At 45.2% G+C, this 22,995-nt stretch overlaps 2 protein-coding genes across 2 annotated transcripts in view; one reads left to right on the forward strand and one right to left on the reverse strand.

Moving 5' to 3' along the window:
* The first annotated feature begins 1,309 nt into the window (after positions 1-1,309).
* Positions 1,310-12,802, forward strand: tmem160 (transmembrane protein 160). The gene is made up of 4 exons (XM_079513521.1): positions 1,310-1,670; positions 2,253-2,277; positions 8,517-8,609; positions 11,038-12,802. Exons 1-4 carry the CDS (start codon positions 1,410-1,412, stop codon positions 11,391-11,393), a joined length of 735 nt encoding a protein of 244 aa, XP_079369647.1. The 5' UTR covers positions 1,310-1,409; the 3' UTR covers positions 11,394-12,802.
* Positions 12,803-21,558: 8,756 nt separating this feature from the next.
* Positions 21,559-22,995, reverse strand: part of npas1 (neuronal PAS domain protein 1) — a gene marked incomplete at both ends in the record, with an annotated part of 72,950 nt that continues 71,513 nt past the window's right edge. The window contains one exon of the mRNA XM_079514448.1: positions 21,559-22,661. Coding sequence (XP_079370574.1) covers positions 21,559-22,661 — 1,103 coding nt within the window. The remainder of the gene's footprint in view (positions 22,662-22,995) is intronic.

Below are 22,995 nucleotides of genomic sequence, written 5' to 3' on the forward strand. Positions count from 1 at the left end.
TATTGTCTCCACCAGGCCGAACTGCCGAAGGCATGGGGAGAGAGTATGTTTTGCACTCCGTCCGTGTGTGTGTGTGTGTGTGTGTGTGTGTGTGTGTGTGTGTGTGTGTGTGTGTGTGTGTGTGTGTGTGTGTGTGTGTGTGTGGTGTGTCCGTCCGTCTGTTAACAGCTAATCTCTGGCACAGTTAACCCAGTCGGTGCCGGGGCGCCCGCTGGCCTAGTGGTCCAGGCGCATGCCACATATAGGCCATATGCTCTGGCGTGTCGTGTGTTCGAGTCCCGTTCATGGCGACCTTTGCTGCATGTCTCTCCCCTTCTCTCTCTCCCTCTTTCCTGTCTATCTCCAAAAACAAATCTTAAAAAAAAAACCCAGTCGGTGCCAAATTTTGCACGCACTCCCTGGATGCCAACATGAACCTCTGCCCCAAATTTTCCACAACGGCCTGTTATGGCGCCACCAGGAGGCCGACTTTTGAAAAACACATCTTTTGATATTACTCCTCCAGATGTCATGTGTCATGTGTTCAAGATGGATCTGTCCTATATATTTCATATTCCATCCTAATTGGCTAACATTGGCTTTCAAAGTTTGCAGGATCGGCCCGTTTTGAACAAAATGCCTCAAATCATGAACGCAGCGTGCAATTTACATAAAATCTTTCACAGACTTTCCTACTAGGCTGAGGAGTGAGGAATATATCCCACCCTTTTCACATTGGCCTGTTATAGCACCACCAACAGGTGAATTTTTGCAAAACACATTTTTGGAACGAACAAAAATCATCCAATTGCCAGCCAAGGCGTCAGAAGAAATGCCACCCTTTTCACATTGGCCTATTATAGCGCCACCAGGAGGCCACAACCTGACCTGCCCTGATGGAGACCTGTGCCCCGGTGCCCGATCAGGGGCACAGGTCAGGTTCAGTCAGGTTCCTTATGTAATTTCATAGGATGAAGACGAAGATCTTTAAAACTATATATTTTTGGAAACCTTATAGCCTAACAAATCAGAAAATGTTTGTTGCCATTTTTTTCGAGATCGGTATAGCAGCCATCTTGGATCTTTAAAAATGGCTACATTGCATTAAATCTACATTTTTGGGGACAAGGAATCCAATGGAGCTGATTACATTCTAAATGGGTCATGTATTGGTGAGTATTTTGCATTTTTACATGATATATCATGTACAAATGCAAAATACACACCTTGGGTATAATATCTTTACTTTATCTAGTTTGTATTGTGCTTGTAATTGTGTATTCATATATGCCTACCTAGATTGCCTGTTTCTCTCACACCACCTGGCAACACTGCCTCTTCTCCATCTCTTCCTGGTGTCGTTGGCCGCGGACGGGCGGTGTGAAGGTTCATGTTGTGGTTGTTTCCTTCACTACATGTGAGTGATATATATGATGATGGCTGCTTGGAGGAGTTTATTGTTTACTAAGAGGCGCCTCCTGCCTCAGGTCGCGACTCAGTTCGCTAGGATCATAAACGTGGCGCGGCCGCCGCAGTACTTCGGGTGTCTGCCGGCGGCGAGGAGGGGGCTCCACGGGTCGGCACGGAGCCGGGTCGGGGAGAAGGGACCCTGGGGGAAGAGCAGTCCCCGCTCCCCAGAGCAGCAGCAGCAGCAGTACCGAATAGATGAACTGGACAAGGCGGATGCCCTGGTGAGTTGCAGGTTAAAAGTATAACTAAAAAGCCTCATTATGATAACAACAAGGCAAGAGTATATACATTATTTGGCCCCAAGATCCAGATCTACAGATGATCGGAGCCTGGTAGCTCAGGTCCATAAAACCCCACTGTCATGTTATGAACTATACTTTCTGAACTGGGTGCACTGCAGCCCATATAGCCTATACCTATATGATTTTTCAAAGTTCGGGGAGGAAGCACTAATTCACTCACTGATTGTTGAGTTATTTCAATGACAACAAACATAATGGCTGCACGTGGGAGTTTGAAAACACCCGTGTGTGCTTCACATTACAAATGACTTGTTTCATGAATGGGCTAGCTTTTAAATGGAGCTCGTTTTGCAGCCTAGATACAGACCGCATCTAACGTTGCTTGTGGTGGATAGGAGACTCATAATACATAGCTGAAACATGACAGTGTCATGCCGTTCCCCTCATGTACTGGATGCAATGGAAGTTATCCCATTCAGTTTCATTCTTTGCATCTATCAATCACCATTTGTCAATTCTGTAACAGAGTAATTAACTTTTTTACCCTTCTTATTTTGGCAGATGCTGAGAAAGTCACATGAAACAGGTAACTCAACTGTGATGACGCAACTGGCCAATCTCTGTATTCAGTGGATTAAGCTACAAGTACAAAGCATAACAAAGTGTAACCAACCAACAAGATTGGAGTTAAAGGGCCACTTATTTTAATGATGTTTGGGAGACAAACACTTTCCTGGGGGTTTTATGTGTTTTTAGATATTTTAGTATTTCAAAGTGTCCATGATGTTGGACACTGCACTCACTTACTTGCTGGACTACATATGTTGTCTCAGTAACAGTGTTTCCACACTTGAGCAGACAGGCGCGGCCGTTTTCCGCTGTCTGCCGGCGTGTCTTCCGGGTTTTTAGACAGCTGGTGGATGGAAAAGAAGCTCCACCGCCACGACGGCCAGATTCTCGGATAAGCTTTCCCCAGCGTCATTCTGCCGTGTGGGTATCCCCTTTCGGAACCCTCCGTAAAGCTTTTCTGAAGTTTGGACCTTGCTTTACGTAGGGTCCCTGTGCATTTATTCCACGCTCTATGGTAGGCAGATGTACATACCCTCCGTTCAGGCCGTGCTGCGGCCTGGTGGTGGTGGTGAGATGTTTCAAAAGATGCATAAAGCGCCTATAGGAAACGTGGGAGAAATTTAATTTGGCGCAGATGCCGTTAAGTATTGTTGTTTGACCGTTTTGGCTTCTCTCTTCCTCACTTCCTTGACTTCCTTATTGACTTCCCATTGTACCACCTCCCGCACCGAGAGTGGCTAGCTGCGCGTCCCTACGTTCCTGCCTCTGATCTGCTCTCTCAGCTAGCCAGTCTCGGTGCGGGAGGCGGTACAATGGGAAGTCAATAAGGAAGTCAAGGAAGTGAGGAAGAGAGAAGCCAAAACGAAACATCTCACCACCACCACCAGGCCGCAGCACGGCCTGAACGGAGGGTATGTACAATTTGTACATCTGCCTACCATAGAGCGTGGAATAAATGCACAGGGACCCTACGTAAAGCGAGGTCCAAACTTCAGAAAAGCTTTACAGAGGGTCCGAAAGGGGCTACCGTGTGGGTGGAGCTTCTTTTCCATCCACCAGCTGTCTAAAAACCCGGAAGACACGCCGGCAGACAGCTGAAAACGGCTGCGCCTGTCTGCCCAGGTCTGGCAACAGCTTAAGAGTTAAGACAGCTCTCCCCCTATCCACGAGGAGGATCGGTGCACAAAAGCATTATGGGAATTGTAGTCCAGGAAGGATCTGGTTGCAAAAAGGGTGAGGTGGCCCTTTATTTGCTGGACACCCAATGAGAAGGCATAAAGCAGGATTCAGATGTTATTTCCATGCTGCACATGGGGTCACCATGGCTATATTCCCTCAGCCTTATGTTCCCTCGGCTTTGGTATTGGTGGCTGTTAATGTTAGTTTTCAGGGAACATAGGGCTGAACAAAGGTACAGCAGACCCTGGCTGGATAATAACACGGGTGAAGCCGACTGATCTGATTGATACTTTATTCCAAAATTAACCGTAGAAATACAAAAATACATAACATAAATTACAATCCATAAACATGTACACATAGCAAAGGTTGAGACATATGCATATAGACGCCTTATCAGACGACGTCACACTGATAAGAAACAGCATGCACGCGCATAAAGGCAGCAGAAGAACACCACCTCTCATAAGATGCAATGGAAAAGTTCTAACTGCACGCACGTGTAAAAAATGCCCCATTAAACTTTCAGATGCTGCTTTTCTCCCAGTGTGGAGGAAGAACGATTAGGATTTTTATTGTGATCTCTCGCCCTTGAAATATATAATCCTTGGTTTCTGTTGTGTTTGAACAATAATAGCAATTCAAAACCACACCTCCAGTCGCTGTCATAAGAACGAGAGGTGTGCTCATGAACACGGCAGCAGAGCCTATTTGTGCACGGCTGCACGCGCACCTGCAGCCCATCAAGTATAATTTATGCTTCGTCCCGCAATGGTGTCGCGCACGCAGACCTCTACGCTCACAACAGTCGCATCTGCGATGCGATGTGAGATTGTATATCAGCTGTTCTCTGTGCGCAATACTGTTGGGCTTTGAAGTATAAATGTATCCTAGGGTGCACCTCACTAGCCAACTCACAAGAGGAGGTTGAATGGACTGAAACCAGCGCTCCCCAAAACAACAGGTTTGGAGATCTGTTGATTACATGAAACAGTCACCCGTGCGCCCAGTCCCAATGTTTGTAAACAAATAATTGGTCTATAGGCCTAAACATTATAAATAAACCATGTTCACATGAACCATAGCTACATCACTGTTTACTCATTACCGTGCAGTAACCGTGGTTATGTAAAGCGATATTAGCGAACAATTCGCTTGTGAAAGATGTCCTTCTTGGGTATCTTTCACAAGTGAATTGTGAAGCGCCATATCGTTTAACATAACTCCTTTTGTATCTACCATAACAAATAAACCCTCCACAACGATAAGTCCATCAAACTCCAGTAACCATCAACAGTGAAAATAGTAGAACAAAAGGATTAACCTTGTTCCCCCAGCCAGTTTGTTCCATAGTTTGGTGTTTGACCGTCCTTCCGTCAGTCCTTAATTCCTTCCCTTAATAAGCCTTTTTCCAAACTTTCCATAGCAGACACACTTTCCTTCCACCTGCTAGTCCCATCTTGTGGCAGTGTCTGTTCCTCTTAGGTGGGCAGGTGGTGGCAGTTGTATGATGTAATGCTGCTATCTGCAGCCCCGTCCCGGGCGTCAGCACCACAGGTGAACTTGATCATTCTAATTGCAGCTGATAGCTGAGGGCTGATTTCACCCAACACCAGCTGGGCACGTCCCTGTGGGCAGGAAACCCTTCAATCAAAGGCACTGGAGAACTAGTCTTGCGTTGCCAGACTGTTGCCTCTCGCAATTTCCAAATGCTTCCATCATGCAGTCTGGAGCAACAGAAGAGCTGTCATGAGTAAACTATAGAGCACCGAAGTCTGACGTCACTTTCAGTAGAGAGCACCAACACACAGGTTTGTGTATTTTTTTATTTGTATTGAAATCTCCATAGGGCGATTTTATGTTGCTTCATATAAGAACTGTGTTTGAAAAATAAACCGACCACCCCGGCCTTTCTGTCAGGGGAGTGGCGGTGCGTCGTTAATGATGTCCATTCATATTTGATACAGCCAGTTTCTGGAGAAAATGGAATTAATGTGACCGCAAAAGCCTTGAAACTACATATGAATGCAATGTCGCTGAGCATATACGCCACGCCCAGCTGTCAACATATTGCGTTCCTGAGATTCCTCGTTGACGTAAGCTCAGCTGGTGGTGACTCGACTCGTACTAACCACGATACATTATATATCAATACAATTAAAATAAACGTAATTAACGTTCAGTTTCTGTTGTGCGACGGGCTGCGGGCAGATGCAGCCTACCCGGAAATGTAGTCTCTGGGTTGTTTGGCTCGTTTCTAACGCTTATTTTGTTACTCTTTGGGTATATTTGTACATTTCCACCTTCAGTCGATGCTTCATATCCATTATTTTTCAAACACAGTTCTTATATGAGGCGATCTAAAATCCCCCTATAAGGATTACAATGCTTATAAAAAAATACACGAACCTGGGGACTGGCGCCCTCTACTGATAGTAGAGGGCAGTGACGTCAGGACGTCAGTGCTCTATAAAGCGGAAGTGAAGCCTCCTCCCCACTTCCGTTTCGTCTTTACAGTCGCGCAAATTTATCCTAATGTAAATAGAAATCATCTAAGCATCTATTGCTTGCTGCTTAGCTGAAAAGGAAATAAAAAAATAAAATGTAAAGATAATTTAAAATATATTTTCGTGAACGGAAATGGCAGCTTCCTTACTCGGATTTCGGGAGGTGTAGTTCCAGACTATATATAGCATTCGGAGATTGTGGAATAGGCCTATCTCAGCCCGCTTTCCACGCCCACTTCCGGTAGATAGTGGTGTCATTTAACATTAGCATTTACACGTTTTTTTCTCTGGAGAATCTAAGTACATTTCCTAATGTAAAAATGTGACAGACCAATATTATTATGAAGCAAACAAGATGGTAAATCAGCTCGAACAGATAGAACAAACCTTACCTTGAGAAAACAAAAGTTGTAGACTTCTTAAATAACGTCTGTTAACATGTAGTGTCTATGGAGTGACGTCACGCTATCACCATTAGTCCCGAAAGGGGGCGGGAAATTCTGTGAGATAGGTCTATAGTTGTCTGGCTACGCGAGACTACTGGAGAACTGACGTTTGGGCAGGAAACCCTTAAAATAAAAGTCTCAAGGACAACACATTGTGACCATGGAAACATTGTTACAATGCTCCCCTACCCTACGCAGAACATTCGTTACAATGAATGCTCCCCTACCCTAACAAGATACCTATTCTACTTGATTCAGAGAATTTCAGACTACTGGCAGCATTTTAAAGGAGTAGTTCACCCCCAAAAAATTACTTATTTATTTTCTATCAATTACACACGCCTAGCCTAAGATTTAGACTCTCGTAGATGTATTTTTTGTACATGTTAAGAGAGATTATAGGTCCGCGAGCAAAAAATTTAAACCCCATGAGTAATGATCACTTAGACTCTCGTACAGACGTCAGAATCGAAAAATACATCTACGAGAGTCTAAATCTTAGGCTAACAAACGCCATGCCATGGAGCCTTGAATTCATGGAGACTTTAGTTTTTGTCTCATTCCTAAGCCAATAACTCCCTTTGAGTCTTTGAGTCTCCTAACGAATAGACTCAACTGGTCATCAAATTATTGGCTTAGGAAAGGCTTCATGGTGTGTGTATTCTGTGCAATTAATAGAAAATAAGTAATTGTTTGGGTGAACTATTTTTTTTTCCTTTTTGTTTTTTCATTTCATATGAAAGCAGGGAACCATAGCTTCAAATTGACGTATTGGTTGTTCAGTTTGACCCACCAGTTTTGGAGATATGGCTTATAGAGTAATGTCTTGCAGAAAACAGCGAGTTGAGAAAACAGGCTTGAAAGGTTCACTTCTGTGATCTCTAACATTACACCTAGCTACATGTTTAAGCATTGAAACAGACATGTCGATTTCAGCTCTGACGCTTATGCTCTAGCTTTTCTCCTCTGGTGAAAAGCTGGAATTTGCGCAATGGCAGTCTCTCAGTCAAATCTGGTCACATTTGTAGACTTACTAATACTGTGAATGGGCTTAGACGGCAGAGAAAACCAGCGGTAAAACACCTACAGCCGGCCACTGCTCTGAAAGCCTGATACGAAGCAATGCTTAAAGTCTATGCATGGGTTATCTGTGATGCCGTTATTGTCTCCACCAGGCCGAAGGCATGGGGAGAGAGTATGTTTTGCACTCCGTCCGTGTGTCCGTCCTTCCGTCCTTCCGTCCGTCTGTGAACAGCTAATCTCCGGCACCGTTAACCTGGTCGATGCCAAACTTTGCACACACACTCCCTGGATGCCAACGATGAACCTCTGCCCCACATTTTCCAGAACGGCCTGTTATAGCGCCACCATGAGGCAGCTTTTCACATTTTTTACCTAAAACTGCACCGATCTGCGTGAAACGTTCCATGCACACTCCCTAGAGGCCAAGGATAAACCTTTGACCTGCATTTTCCGCATCTGCCTTTTATAGCGCCACCAGGAGGCCGACTTTTGTAAAACACATTTTTTGATATTACTCCTCCAGATTCTGTCCAAAAATCTCACAAATCGTTACACAGTATCTCTATGGTAATGTGCTCAAGTCGGATCTGTCCGATATTTCATATTCCATCCTAATTGGCTATAATTGGCTTTCACAGTTTGCAAGATTGCCCCGTTTTGAACAAAAGCCTCAAATCATGAACGCAGCATGCAATTTACGTGAAATCTTTCACACATTTTCTTACTAGGCTGAGGAATATATCCCACCCTTTTCACATTGGCCTGTTATAGCGCCACCAACAGGTTGATTTTTGCAAAACACATTTTTGGAACAAAATGCCTCAAATCATCCAATTGCCATCAAAGGCGTATGAAGAAATGGCACCCTTTTCACATTGGCCTATTATAGCGCCACCAGGAGGCCACAACCTGACCTGCCCTGGTGGAGACCTGTGCCCCGAGGGGCACTTTTTCTAGTTATTTATATACTATTTAATAAATTACACTTCTTAATGTCACACAGGGCAAAATTGTACAAACCTTCTCACAAATCTCCCAGCCAGCATGAACACACAATCTGCCTCAGACTGTTCAGCGTTGTCTACTGTGTGTCATTACAGGCTTCCTGTCGTGGTTCCGGAACGGTCTGCTGGCCACTGGGATTGGAGTCATAGCCTTTGTCCAGAGTGATGTTGGTCGAGAAGCTGGATATGGTATTGGCCTTCATGTTTGTGTTTATTACTGCAACGACACATGGCTGTTACCACCATTGCAATACATACAGAGTTAAAGAGTAGCATTCATTTGTGAAATACACACACTAAGGCTGAGCCCTGTTTATCCCCTTCAGGACGGGAACCCCTTTTGGTGTTTTAAGCATTATGTTATACTTTAGATTTTGAAAAAATAGCAGATCTACAAGCTCATAGCGCGCCACCGAGTGCCACGCTACAAGCTTGTAGACCTGCAATGTTTTGAAAAATCGTGAAAATGTGCCGCAAATCTTTGAATACAAATTCTTTCAGAGCGAACGTTTTCAACTCAAATCTTTGCTTCTGGGGGGGTCCCTGGAACTACATATTGTGGGGGTTATGGGGGTCCGCAGCCAAATACAGATAGTTCTGGGGGTCCTTGATGTGAAAAAGGTTGAGCACCACAGTTTTTCAGAAAACTGTTTAGAAGCCATTTTTACCAGCTGCTTCGTAGAATCGGCAGGTCAGTGTTTACCTGGGAAACTTGCGACACCGCTAGTATTTCTGCTCTGGTAGACTGACACCGCTAGTTCCTTTCTGCTGAGTGTTGCCAAGTCTGCATATTTCCAGCCTAACGTGGATTCATTCACAGTTGCTTGCCCGGTTTGGTTTTTGGAGGCTGCTTAGCTTATTTCTGTCACGACAGTTGCCACCACTGGCAACAACCCATAACATCCCATCGTCTGCACGGCATGGCTAGTCGAGCAGTTCTGATTGGCTGCCTCGTCTCCAGCCATGTTGCCTCAGAATTGTTTAGGGTCACTAATTTGAGCAGAACAGCAGAGCGCAGCTAAAAAGTGGCATAACGTCAGCAGCAGACCCACAGATAATAATAATGCAGCTGGTAATTAATTGATTTAATCAATTTGGGCTTGTTTTAGAATCGGCATCAGGCCTAAATGAGTTATAGGATTCGTGCTTCGGCAGGGATTTTCGAGGGGACGTCCGAACCATCGTTTTTAATTAATTGAATAATAATAAAAATAAACTTTGAGCACTGATAGAACGTGCTTTTAACCAAGCTGCAATGCATAGATCCAATGGGGGGCGACATTGCATAGTCTATCGGTGAAGGAAAAAGTCTTTAGAACTCTCGTCTTGAAAATATCTGATCTGCAAGCTCACAGCGCGCCGTAGATGCGACGTGAGCTTGCAGATCAGATATTTTCAGCATGATGCAACGCATGGAAACGAAACACGCTTCCCGGCGCAAAAATAAACGGTTAATGACACATAATGTGTCATATATATACACACATTATAATGCGACATATATATTATATATGTCGCATTATAATGTGTGTGTATGTATATATATAAATATATCCCATGCCTACAGTTAGGCCTCATGGATATTTATTTGGGGCGAATAACGTTTCAAGATCATGCTTCACAACCCAAACAAAGCAAGGTAGACCATAAAACGAATTACTTACACATGCTGAAATTCTAGGCGGTGTCTAACTAATGTAATCGTAAAAGGGGACACGCAGATCCGACACACCAAAGATCCGACATGCGCAAACAACCGTCGGACATGCGGCCGAACATGCCCTGCTCCGTGCTCGCGGTCAGGGTTAGGTCAGGGTTTTTAGGTAGATGCCGGACGAATAGTATGTCGGAACTAAAGCCTGCAACCCCTATTTGTTAGGCTTTAAAGTTCAAACTGGAGCCACAAACCACCAGGATTTCAATTATCTAGTTTTACTTTGCAGGATAATCATGAACGGTCATTGGCATTGGGTTCACATGATGATTGCCATGGTTCTACAAATAAATAAAGAAAAGGAAACAAGTTACAGTAAGCTACAATATGTTTAATCACACGTTTATCTAGGTAAGCGCCGTAGGCCTGTTTGCATGTTGTGCTGCGGCTGCACAGTGCACGCACGCATCAGGAAAAAGTGCATGTCGGAGAGATTACATTAATTTGGCGTTGTTGGACCTGCCCTTGCAGGTTCTGTAACTCTGACAGTGTATGAATTTGGTTCCATTCATACCATACACTCTCAAGACCTTGAAGTTAACCCATTTTGGGCGGGAACCCTTTTTGGTTTTAGCATTATGTTATGCTATTGAAAAATAGCAGATCTACAAGCTCATAGCGCGCCACCGAGTGGCGCGCTACGAGCTTGTAGGTCTGCTATTTTTGAAAAATCAAAGAACGACTGACATAGAAACAGCTTTTTCAGGAAACTGTCAGGATGTAGAAGAACATTTTTAGAATCTGATCTCAGGTCAAAATGGGTTAAAGTTTGAGAACTGATTTGACATTCTGGCCTTGCACTGCAGTATTATAGGCTCTGTTGGGACAAAAAGTTCATTTTGGCATTCATTCTGTTGTTGTGTGCTCCTCCTCCTCCTCCTCCTCCTCCTCCCGGCCCCTCAGCCTTCTTCATCCTGGGCGGCGTGTGCGTGTCGTTCGGCGCCGCCTCCTACGTCGTGAGTCTCCTCACCCTGCGGAGGCTCATGCTGCTCTCCGTGCCGGCCGTGATGCTCTACTCGGCCGTGGTGGGCAGCATCGCCCTCTTCTGGCTGTGTGCGGTGTCGCTCTACATCGGACGGCTGGAGGTGGAGATAATCCACGACGGGGAGGACGAGGAGGAGGAGGAGGAGGACGAGGACGAGGAGGAGTGCAGGGAGTGTCGGGAGAGACGCGAGCACCACCGGGGTTACCGCCGGGGTTCCCATGGCGATAGACACGGAGACAACAAGGGCAGTGACAACAAAGGACAGAACAAGTAGAGCTCTCTCCCGGGGGGGAGGGGGAGGGGGGGGGGGGGTTGGGGGGGAGGGAGAAATGTGTGTTTTGTTCTAAGTTGGGGATTCCACTTATCTTGGTGTGTGTGTGTGCGTGCGTGCGTGCGTGCTATTTTTAAATTATAAGACTGCTATTCTTTGTTACTGTATATTTGATGTGTAGACAAGATTATTTCAAAGATTAAAATCTATATTTAGGACATTTTTGGAAACCAGGTTAAAGTGCTGAAGCCGATTTGAGTTTGAATTAGTTCCAAACTTTAGTTGCACAGAACCCTTTTAGTTCTAAATTACACCATCAATCAAAACAACATATCTAAAAATTATAGAATTTTTTTTTACATTCTCATACAAACACACACACACATACAAACACACATGTGCACGTGCACACATTTGCCTCCAAATATTTGCATAATATAGGGCGTGCCTGGTAGCTCAGCCAGTTGCATGGACTATATTATGCTCCTTGTGAGCGTGAGGACCTGGGTTCGAACCCCACCCTCTCATTTTGTCTTGCGTGTCTCCGCTCTCTCTGTACCTTTGGTTTCCTGACTGTCTGCGGACCTAACATTAAGCATACAATGCCATAATTGCTGCATCATATACAGGTGTATAAGTGTTATATCCCTCTTGGTTGTGTTTGCTTTGAAGAGCTCTGTACCAAACTGTTCCTTCTTTGCTACTTAATGTTTCACTCGGAGCCAACTTCTGTGGATGCTGTTAATCTGACTACTTGAATTCTTCATAGAAATCTGGGAATGATTCATGCTCACATTGGTATGCTTGTATGATCATCTTTATTTTATTTCTTTTGTATTCCAAAAATATATTTTCAAAGGCTTGTTATTTTCTTTCTTTTTTTAATCGCAATAGCACTTTGACTGTGTTTGTTAGTTTCTTGTTCAAGTTAATCAAGACATTTTGTAGACTTGATGGCAATATTTTTCAGAAGGTGTGTGTGTGTGTGTGTGTGTGTGTGTGTGTGTGTGTGTGTGTGTGTGTGTGTGTGTGTGTGTGTGTGTGTGTGTGTGTGTGTGTGTGTGTGTGTGTGTGTGTGTGTGTGTGTGTGTGTGTGTGTGTGTGTGTGTGTGTGTGTGTGTGTGTGTGTGTGTGTGTGTGTGTGTGTGTGTGTGTGTCTCATCTCCACATCAATCTCAAAGTGTCACAGCGCACGTCGGGTCATCTTTGGAATAGTTTTACACTGTAAATCAATTCCAATTATTATTATTTTTTCTACAAAATGATGCAACGTTTTGAGCATCGTAATAATTGAGTGGACATTCGTGGGCTGCAGTCCTATTGCATTTGGGATGTAAACTGTATCTCTGTGTGTCCTGTGTGCATGGCTCTCAGTGCATTCTCTTGTACATAATACAAACTCATTGAATATGCACATGAACGCGTGTTTGCTTATTTATTTATTTTGGGTAAATTACCGTGTGGGAGATGGACTATATGTTTTGCACGTACGGGCTGATGCAACACCGGATGACTCATGGTGAAGCTGTATTTTTTGGATGATGCAAATATCGTGCAACATAATGTGTGTTTCAGCAACGCTTCCGTCTAAAGAGAGGCGTACTATAGTGTGTGTGTGTATTTAATATATGCTTACATACATACCGCATGTCAGTGGTTATCAACCTGTGGGCTGGGACCCGCTGGTGGGCCGTGAGAATATTACAAGGGGGCCCCCCAAAATAATTGTCAAAACACTCATATTTTAAGTCTAATATAATATGAACACAAACTATGATGAAAAAAAAGTAACAAAAGGTATTCTTGTATACCTTTGAGATTATCGTATTGGATGTGGTGTGTGAGCTGTATTCTTGAGCTGTGTGTGTGTGTGTGTGTGTGTGTGTGTGTGTGTGTGTGTGTGTGTGTGTGTGTGTGTGTGTGTGTGTGTGTGTGTGTGTGTGTGTGTGTGTGTGTGTGTGTGTGTGTGTGTGTGTGTGTGTGTGTGTGTGTGTGTGTGTGTGTCGTGGGGTTGTTGGTGATAACTATCACTGACTGGGTTAGGGCGAGGGTCCCAGGTATATCTCTCAAGTCATCGACAAGGTTGCCGTTTAATCTCACCTCGGAGTCGGCCTCTGTTTCTCTATCTCGATCCGTTATCTCTCCCCTCTGTCTCTCTCCGCCGAACTCCTTTCCTTCCTTCCTTCCTTCCAGTCGTCCTCTCGTCGATTCCCGAGGCGTCTCAGTGCGGTTGTCCTTCTTCATGCAGGGTGTGTCCTGAGTGGGTGCTGCAGTGTGACCAATGCATCCCCTCCTCCTCCTCCTCATCTTCTCCTTGCACCTCCTCCCCGAGTCCTCTCCTCTCCTCCTTTAGCCCATTTTGGGCGGGAACCCCTTTTGGTGTTAGCATTATGTTATGCTTTAGCTATTGAAAAATAGCAGATCTACAAGCTCATAGCGCGCCACCGAGTGGCGCGCTATGAGCTTGTAGATCTGCTATTTTTGAAAAATCGAAGAACGACTGACATAGAAACATAGCTTTTTTAGAAAACGGATTTAGAAGACATTTTTAGAATCTGATCTCAGGTCAAAATGGGTTAGATCCTCTCCCACCCCCCTCGCCCTCAAGTCCTCCTCCTCACAACCCCCCCGCCTCCCCCCCAACCACCACCGTGGCTGCGTCTGACTGCACAGGTCTGCTTGGCATGCAGGAGGCTCCCGGGGCCTGGCGCGTCTAAAGGGCAGGGCGCCCAGAGGCAGGAGACGCGCCCTCCCTGACAAACACCATCTACGCCCCAGACCCCTAGGCAAGCTATAGCAAGCAACCCACTCCAGTCTGCAAGCAGGCCATACTCCCAAGCCCGTGGCCCCCTTGGGTCTGTGCACAAACAAATGCGAGGTCTTTACTTTCTACTCACTCACACGACGACGGTGTCTCCTGCCAAAAGCAGAACTCATCGTACCGGCATTGACACGATAGTATGTATATAAATTAGGCTTCCATCGAAGCCTTATTCGAGACCAGAGCCTCAACCCTGTAGCCGTAACCTTCGTGTTGTTTTGAGACTTTAACCCGTTTTGGGCGGGAACCCCTTTTGGTGTTGCATTATGTAATGCTTTAGCTATTGAAAAATAGCAGATCTACAAGCTCGTAGCGCGCCACCGAGTGCCGCGCTACGAGCTTGTAGGTCTGCTATTTTTGAAGAATCGTGAAAAGTGACAAAGTGTTTGAGAACGACTGACATAGAAAAACATAGCTTTTCAGGATTTAGAAGACATTTGCAGAATCGTTCCCAGGTCAAAATGGCTTAAGAGATTGCTCGTCTGCTCTCAGGTGTTAAATGCCACGAGCACGGATCAGAAGGCCTGCCGAGACTAGAGAACGCCATCAACACCAGAGGATCAACCTTCCCTTCTCTTCCTCCCGACTGGGGTAAAGTTTGAGAAGGAAAGGAGCGAGGATGGGAGACAGGCGCAGTGGCGTTGGACGGAGATGGTTGGTCGGTGTGCGTTCAAGGAGAAAAGTGTCGAGCAGAGGAAGATGACGGGGAGAGGAGATGGAAATAGAAAGGCAGACCGCAAAAGAGAGAGAGAAAAAAAGGTGAAGGGATAGAAGATATGGAGAGAGAGAGCTGTCTTTGAGCCCCCATTCATCCCTCTCCATTATTCCTAGCCATATTTCTTCACTCTTTTCAACTGCATTTACATGTGCTCAGGTATTTCCCCCGGGACTGTGACTCCAATTCAAGGGGCAAGATAAGCCGTCAGAGTCACTGACAGAGGGGGCATATATGGGTGCGTCAATGACAGGCTCAGGTAGGAGGCAGGGAGGACAGTTGTGCCAAAGCGCGCGCACGCACACACACACACGTATACGTTATCGCAACCATGCGAGCCAGTCCTTCCTTTGCTATCACTAGGTAAAGGCTATCAGCAGTGGGCAGCTGGGGGTGACATCGGGAATGTTGAGATATTAAAAGAATCATAACCTCGTTCTCACGTTTTTTTCTACCCTTTTCTGTCCTTTTTTTTTTTTTTTTTTGCTCCATACACGCATGTGCTTGCGCGTGCGCACACACACACATGAGCGCACGTGCACACACACACATGCACACGCACACGCACGTAGTACAATATTGAACACAATTTAAAGGTAGGGTGAACGAAAATAAAAGCCATGGGTACCTAGACTAAATGTATATAAGGGTAAGTGATTGTCTTTGGTTAGAATAGAATAAGCTAATGTTAACTCTATATTCTGATAGTAGGCCTATTCATGGAGTGTTTGTGCAGTAACAGTCTCCACTCTGTCTCCATGCCATCAGCTCGTTATTAAACAGAAAATGCAGGTATCAGGTCGGGATACCAGTTTTATCCAATCGGGATAGAGAACAATAACTCAAGTCAGGATTACAGATTAAACCATTCAAGTTATTGGAAGCGATAAAGGGTACTCTCCTGATTGGCTGACTGGAATGAAGCTCATAAAGGGTACTCTCCTGATTGGCTGACATTTATTTTTGTCACCTGAAAATGTATTTATTTAAATACACATGTGACTTTGTAGATCGGCTTTATTTTACATTTCAAGCACAAACTCAATACAAAAACTGTTAACTGTGGACGACACCATGACGCATTATGTTGGCGCTTGCCGACAACAACAATAACTCGTCGTCAGGCAGGCCCAACACACAGTGTGTGTCGACACATACACACACACACACACTGTAGCCTACATCTAGCCTAATAATATGTATAGATAGGCCTGCTATGAATCGGTCTTTTGGGCCATGCGGTCTTCAGTGCACGTACGCCGGCGTTTTCTCCCCAACAACTGCTGTGTGTTTCTGTTTAGTATGCGCTTCCTTTGGTGTTGAGAAGGAATGATCCTCACTCTAATGAAGCGCGGCCTGCCACTTGAATGTAAAACAGGATTTAACCCGTCTTCAATGTCAGAGCCCCTCCCCGGGGCCGCTTCAGACAACACACACACACATGCATGCACGCACACACACACACACGCACGCACGCACACACACACACACACACCACGCACGCACGCACACCACGCACGCAGACACGCACGCACACTTTGTGCTTTTGTCTTAATTTTCCAGAGCCATTTATAAGAGAGAGAAATGTAATGTTGTTTTATCATTATCATCCAACATGGCCTAATAGCCAGACAGTCAGTCAGTCGTCTCTGCATCATTCCACGGGTCACTTAATTCAGCCAACCCTCAGCTGCTTTTAATTCTATCCAACGTCTTACATTTGAAACATTTCCTCAGGCTTTTTCGTTCTCAAGTTCAGAAGACATTCTACGACACCGTGCAAGCAAATTATTGAGCTTATTAAGTTGTTTCCATTAGGCTATTATTATTATTAGCCTATTATGATGATTATTATGATTATTATTATTATTATTATTATTATTATTACCCTTATTATATTATACTGCTGTATTCAGTTTTATGATTAGACCAATTTGTAGATGATGCTGTTCTTTTCCCTGTCTTAATAATTGTGTCCCAAAAATTGTATCTTTAACAATGATTGTAACATGAGGGGGAAAACACGGCGGAATTGGTTGATTGATTTAAGTATTTATTAACAGTTTGCAGAATTAAAGTACATTTCAAGCACAACTCAAATACAAAGACTGTTAACAGTGAGTGGACGACCCAATAAAGCACTACACTTGTTTACAACAGGGTCCACCTTGTTCAATTCATCATAACATTTAGAGACGTACAAATATACACTTCTATATAGCCAAAGAACAGTAAATCATCATTTACGGGGGCCAGTTTCGAATTGCAGCCGTCCGTAGGTGCCCTTTGAGAGCGGTTTTGAAGGAGTCAAGGGATTCATCTTAATGACTGTTGGTAGGGCGTAAGAGTGAACATAATTTAGTCCCTTGTTTGTGCCGAATCTGGGTTGCACATGGTTTGTTGAACTCCCTCTGGTGTTGTGGGTGTGGACTTCGTTGACATTAAGGAAGTATTTAGACAGGTACATGGGTATCTTGGTGGAGTATCGAATCTTGTCGACGAGACCCATTGCAAGATGCTGTACTCTGTCGTCAACCCTAAGCCATTCCAGCCTGTCAAAGTGGGCAGGGGTGAGGTGGGTTCGGGGAGCGAGGCCAAGTAGGAGCCTGACCAGTTTGTTTTGGGAAGTCTGGAGCCTTGTTTTAAGGGCCTTTGTGGTGCTGTGGTACCAGGAGTTGCATGCATAGTCGTAGAAACCTTGTATACGAGGGCTCAGGGTCTTCCAATGTGTTTTTGTTGACCAGTGAGGAGATCCTGTACAGGAATCTTGTTCTTTGGTTGACTTTTTTGATTACGTTGGTGGCCATTTTATCACCGGAAAGATTTGCCTCCAGGATGGAACCTATAGGTAGGTCATTTCATCTTTCCGTGTGATAATACCCACACATGTGAATTGATAGTTGATATAGTTCACATAAAATATCGTTTAGCCCTGTTTTTGGCTATATAGAAGTGTATATTTGTACGTCTCTAAATGTTATGATGAATTGAACATGGTGGACCCTATTGTAAACAAGTGTAATGCTTTATGGTGTCGGCCAAAGTTAACAGTTTTTGTATTGAGTTGTGCTTGAAATGTACTGTAATTCTCCAATGAATACATCTTTCAATCAATCAATCAATCAATCAATCAATCATCTTTCAATCAATCGATTGTAACATGAGGGGGAGAACACGGCGGCATGTGAATTGATAGTTGATAGTTCACATAAAATATGGTTTTAATATCGTGTGTGGCAGCCTTAAAAAAGCAAAGTCAAGAGAAAAGAGAACTTACAGTTGTGTTCCTCTAGTGGAATATTTTATTGTTATCTGTATCACTGTTTATTTTTTTTATTCTGTTTACATTGCTTCATTTTTTTTTCATTTGAAGAGGAGGATGGAATATTCACAATGACGAGAGAATATGTTAGATTCACAGTGATGGAAAAGAGATTAGCTTTATATCTGAACATAAAACACACAAGAACACAGATTCACATATACTCTCTCTCACACTCACGCACGCAGGCGTGCACACACACACGTGCGCACGCAGGTGTGCGTGTGGCACACACACACACACACACACACACACACACACACACACACACACACACGCACACACACACACACACACGCACACACACTCCGGAAACAACGTGTGCGTACCGTACACACCCCGGTATGAGACAGCTACATTATGAGTGTGTCGTGTACATCGGCTCTATGCCATTAAAAATAGAACAAACTGAACCCTTCGCTCAGAAAACAACTTGTCGTAAAGATTCAGAGGTGCTCCCGTGAACTTATATTACATTGCAAGGCAGGAGACAATATTTTTTGAACAATGTATACTTTGAGGTGAATATTTTCTGTTTTGTCATCATCGTGGTATAATTACCATGATAATTCTCAAACAATAAAAAACAGATGAATTTCAGTTCTTCACCCCTCCCCCACCCCCCTTTTTTACAATACAAAATAACCCCAATTTATATATGTTCACATTTTCAATTCTAATTATGATCAGCAATTGAAGGACAACAATTTAAAAGGCTTTAAAACAAAAACAAAGACATTTAAATTGACTATCAGTGAAGTTCATCTTTATTGACCAATACCGGTCTCCTTTTTTTAACGACCACATGTGGACAAAACTACCGTATAGTTTACCACTTAAACCCTCTATATACTTAGTAAAACGGACCTGAATTGCAACTGTACTTGGTACGCTCTTTTTTCACGCCACACCAAATCCCTTTTTGCCGTAAAAGAAATAGCCGATCTACAAGCTCACACCGCGTTGCTTTGCAATGCATTGTGAGCTTGTCAGTTCAGTTGCCTATTTTTTTGGGCAACCAGAATATGGATACTGGGGTTCAAGTGGTTAATTAGACTGACCACATACATGCTTGTATGGGAGGTTCTTAAAGGGGCATTCCACTCATTTTCAACATTTTACTATGTCATTAATATACCTTAGAGCTGTTGTGTGGAAATAATAAAAAGTCCCCCCCATTCTGTGTTTCCTAGAACTAGAGGTCTGAAAAAAATCATTAACATGGTGAAACACATCTTGATGACCATGTTAATGATTTTTTTCATAATTGCAGTTCTAGGAAACACAGAATGGGGGGGACTTTTTTATTATTTCCACACAACAGCTCTAAGGTATATTAATGACATAGTAAAATGTTGAAAATGAGTGGAATGCCCCTTAAAAAAAAAGAAAAAAAGATGACCATTAAACTACATTCTGTGGTCAGGCTGCGGTGTTAGTGACCACTCTGTATTAATTTCTGTTTTACAGTAACGTTACCACACGGGGAACAATAAGTGATGAAGTGCTTTGAGTTCCTAATCAGAACAGATTTCATAAGTGCTCAAACAAACACACAGAGGATAATTAAAAACAACATTATGCTCCCTTTTTCCTACACTGTAAAATCCTGAGTTTACAAATCTAACCAAACGGACCCTAACAAGTCAATTTAGTTACAGTTGGAGGCCATCGATATTGTCCTTTTCTTTTTGCTGAGGTTTGCGTGATCTGCGCAAAAGGACAGTTAACCCATTTTGGGCGGGAACCCCTTTTGGTGTTTTAAACATTATGTTATAATTTAGCTATTGAAAAATAGCAGATCTACAAGCGCGCGCCACCGAGTGGCGCGCTACGAGCTTTGTAGGTCTGCTATTTTTGAAAAATCGTGAAAATATTTATTTCAGAAAACTGGAGGATTTAGAAGGATTTTTTAAAATTTTGAGGTCAGGCCTAAATGGGTCAAATGATAAGGGACAATATCGGTGGCACCCAACTGTACATGTATACGCCTCTCAGAGTTATACAAATGGATACATTAACACTGAGGATTTTACTGTGTGTCGACTTTCCCTCCTAAAAACATATTTTTTACAGGATTATTTTCTTTAAAAAGAATAATATAAAAGGCGTCTGGACTAAACTGTGCACCCAGAACACCATTAATGATATATTGCCTGTCCAGACTTCTTCTCTTCCAACTCTTTCATCTGCAACGAGTCAAATCTTCAGTAGCAAAATGAAAATAAAATAAAAAGTAAAGATACAACATTAAAAAGAAAAGAAAAACAGGAATATGGCTTTCATAAACAACCACAATCTCAGGATACCGTCATACAGTTTATAGTCAAATTTCTTGGCTCAGTTAAAATAACTTGACAATCAAAACACTAACGGAAATGCTTGTACTTGTTCTCCTGTTCATTGCTTTTTCCCCCCACAAATAATGGAATGTCTGGGACTACATTAGTCATATTTATTTGTCTTCAATAGTGTGCTTTAATTATGGCTGACTCGTGAATATCATGGAATTATCTTTAGTCCATCTTTTTTGAGCCCACAATTGTACAAAAAAAACGCTAGGGGAAACCCAACGAATTAACCGTCCATACCTTTCGACACAGCATAAGAGATGACTTCAATAATACTGCAATAACAAAACTCCCTTTCACTTTTTCAAACTCATTCCATCCCCACGAGGGGCGAGACCGCCCCTCCCTCTCTCTCTCTCTCTCTCTCTCTCTCTCTCTCTCTCTTCTCTCTCTCTCTCTCTCTCTCTCTCTCTCTCTCTCCGCAGACGTGGGATTAGCGGGGATGACGGAGAGGCTTGTGGGAGCTGCGGGGGGGTGTACTGTATGGTTCTGTTCCTATGTACAATATATGGCTTCTCTGAGTGGAAGAGACACAGAAATCAACACAGTCACAGAGACAAAAAAAACAGAGAGTAGAGTTAATTATTGTTCTAGAGAGAGAGAGAGAGAGAGAGAGAGAGAGAGAGAGAGGGGACACGTCTCCGGGGGACGGTGTCTAGTGTCCACGCGTCCGTTCTCCCTCACAGTTTGCTGTCACCTGTCCATGAAGGTCAGACATGACATATTTCTTATGTGACCAGACCTGTCACACATTTTAGATTGCTGTTTTTCCAACTCGTCGTCCAATTATCATTGTCCTCAGAGGCTCGACGTCTTGACGCTTGTCTCCTTTTCTAATGTCTCTCTCTCTCTCTCTCTCTGTCTGTCATTCGGTCCCTCGTTTTCCTCTCGTTGCTCCTGCCCCCTCCCCTCTCTCTCTCTCTCTCTCTCTCTCTCTCTCTCGCATCTTCGGCGTCTCCTCAGTCCTCTTCGGAGCCAGCAGCTCCTCTCAAACCGTTCATACAGAAGGGGAGGCTGGAGGAAAAGGGATTGTCCGAGGGGGAGAATCCGCTGAAGGGCGGCAGGCCCGCCAGCCTCTGGAGGTGGGGGAAGAAGGTGGGCGGCGGACCCTTGTGGTGGTCCGAGCGCAGCTGCAGCCCGTCGTGTCCGACCGAGTGGTGGTGGGAAGGGGGCAGCTCGGGCGGCGCGTAGCGGATGGTGCTGGGGGCGTAGAGGCTCTGGGGCCCCTGGGGGCCGAAGGCCAGCGGGTGGAAGAGGACCCGCCCCGCCGCGCCGCCCGCGGCCAACCTCTGGAGCAGCTCAAAGTCCGGACCGGGCGCGCCTCCGCCGCCGTTCCGGCTGACGTGGCACGACGTGGCCCTCTCCTCGCGGGGCAGCGGGGACGACACGGACATGGCGGGGGACAGGGCCGGAGACGGCGGGGTGAAGAGGCCCTTCGGCGGGGCCTCGCTGCTGGACGAGGAGTCGGGCATGGGCGTGGTGGGGCTGTCGCCGTTGAGGCTGCCGGAAGGGGTGTGCGCGTGCGAGGGCTGCGTCTGGGTGGTGTGCGAGGCGGTGTGCGACGCGGGCGTCTGCGTGTGCGCTCCCCAGCGCCCCCCGGGGGCCAGGGCTTCCTGTTCGGTCTTGATGCTGGCCGTGGCGGACAGAGAGGACGGGCTCACCACGCTCTTCAGCTGCTGGATAACGGCCCGGCCGTTATGGACCCGGCCCGCCCGTTGTTCCCTCCTGGCGGGGGACTCTCCTCCTCCTCCGCCGCCGCCTCGCTTGACCCCGCTCCCTCCCTCTTCCTGTTTCACCCTCTCGCTCTCCTCGCCCTCATGGCCCCACTCCCTCTCCTCGTCCTCCTCGCTGTCGCTGGCCAGGTCCGAGGAGGCCGACACGCTCTCCTCCGTCTGCCGGAACTCCTCCAGCCGGCGCCGCGTTTCGGGGGGAACGCCTTCGGGGTCGGGCCGCAGCGGGCGCTTCCTCCTCTCGTCTGACTGGACGGCGACCGGGTTGTACGTCTCTCGGCCTTTGGGCTCGCTGTCGTTTTTGCTCACAGAGCCCTTCATGGACTGGGAACCTGCGGAGGAAGAGAGAAGATGATCGTGTGTTGGATGCGTTTAGGGCATATCTTTGTATATCTTTGTTCAACCGCGTATCCAAACGACTCGACGGCGGGCAGCGCCGTCGAGCCGAGTTTGAAGTTGTCCCGTACAGTATGTGCACATGGTCAGATATGTGGCATCTAATAGAAGAGTTACGATATTGAGGGAGCAGAAACCGAGCGCTCGAGCCTGGGGACAAGCTGGAGTTGGAAATACATTGTTTTCAACGAGGGCGGCGCAAATAAGAGCTATTTTAAGCATGCGTGCAACATGACAACTGTTTTAAAGTATTGTACAGTAACAACTAAA

The sequence above is a fragment of the Electrona antarctica genome, assembly GCF_951216825.1.
Source record: "Electrona antarctica genome assembly, chromosome: 11".
NCBI classification, from domain to species: domain Eukaryota; kingdom Metazoa; phylum Chordata; class Actinopteri; order Myctophiformes; family Myctophidae; genus Electrona; species Electrona antarctica.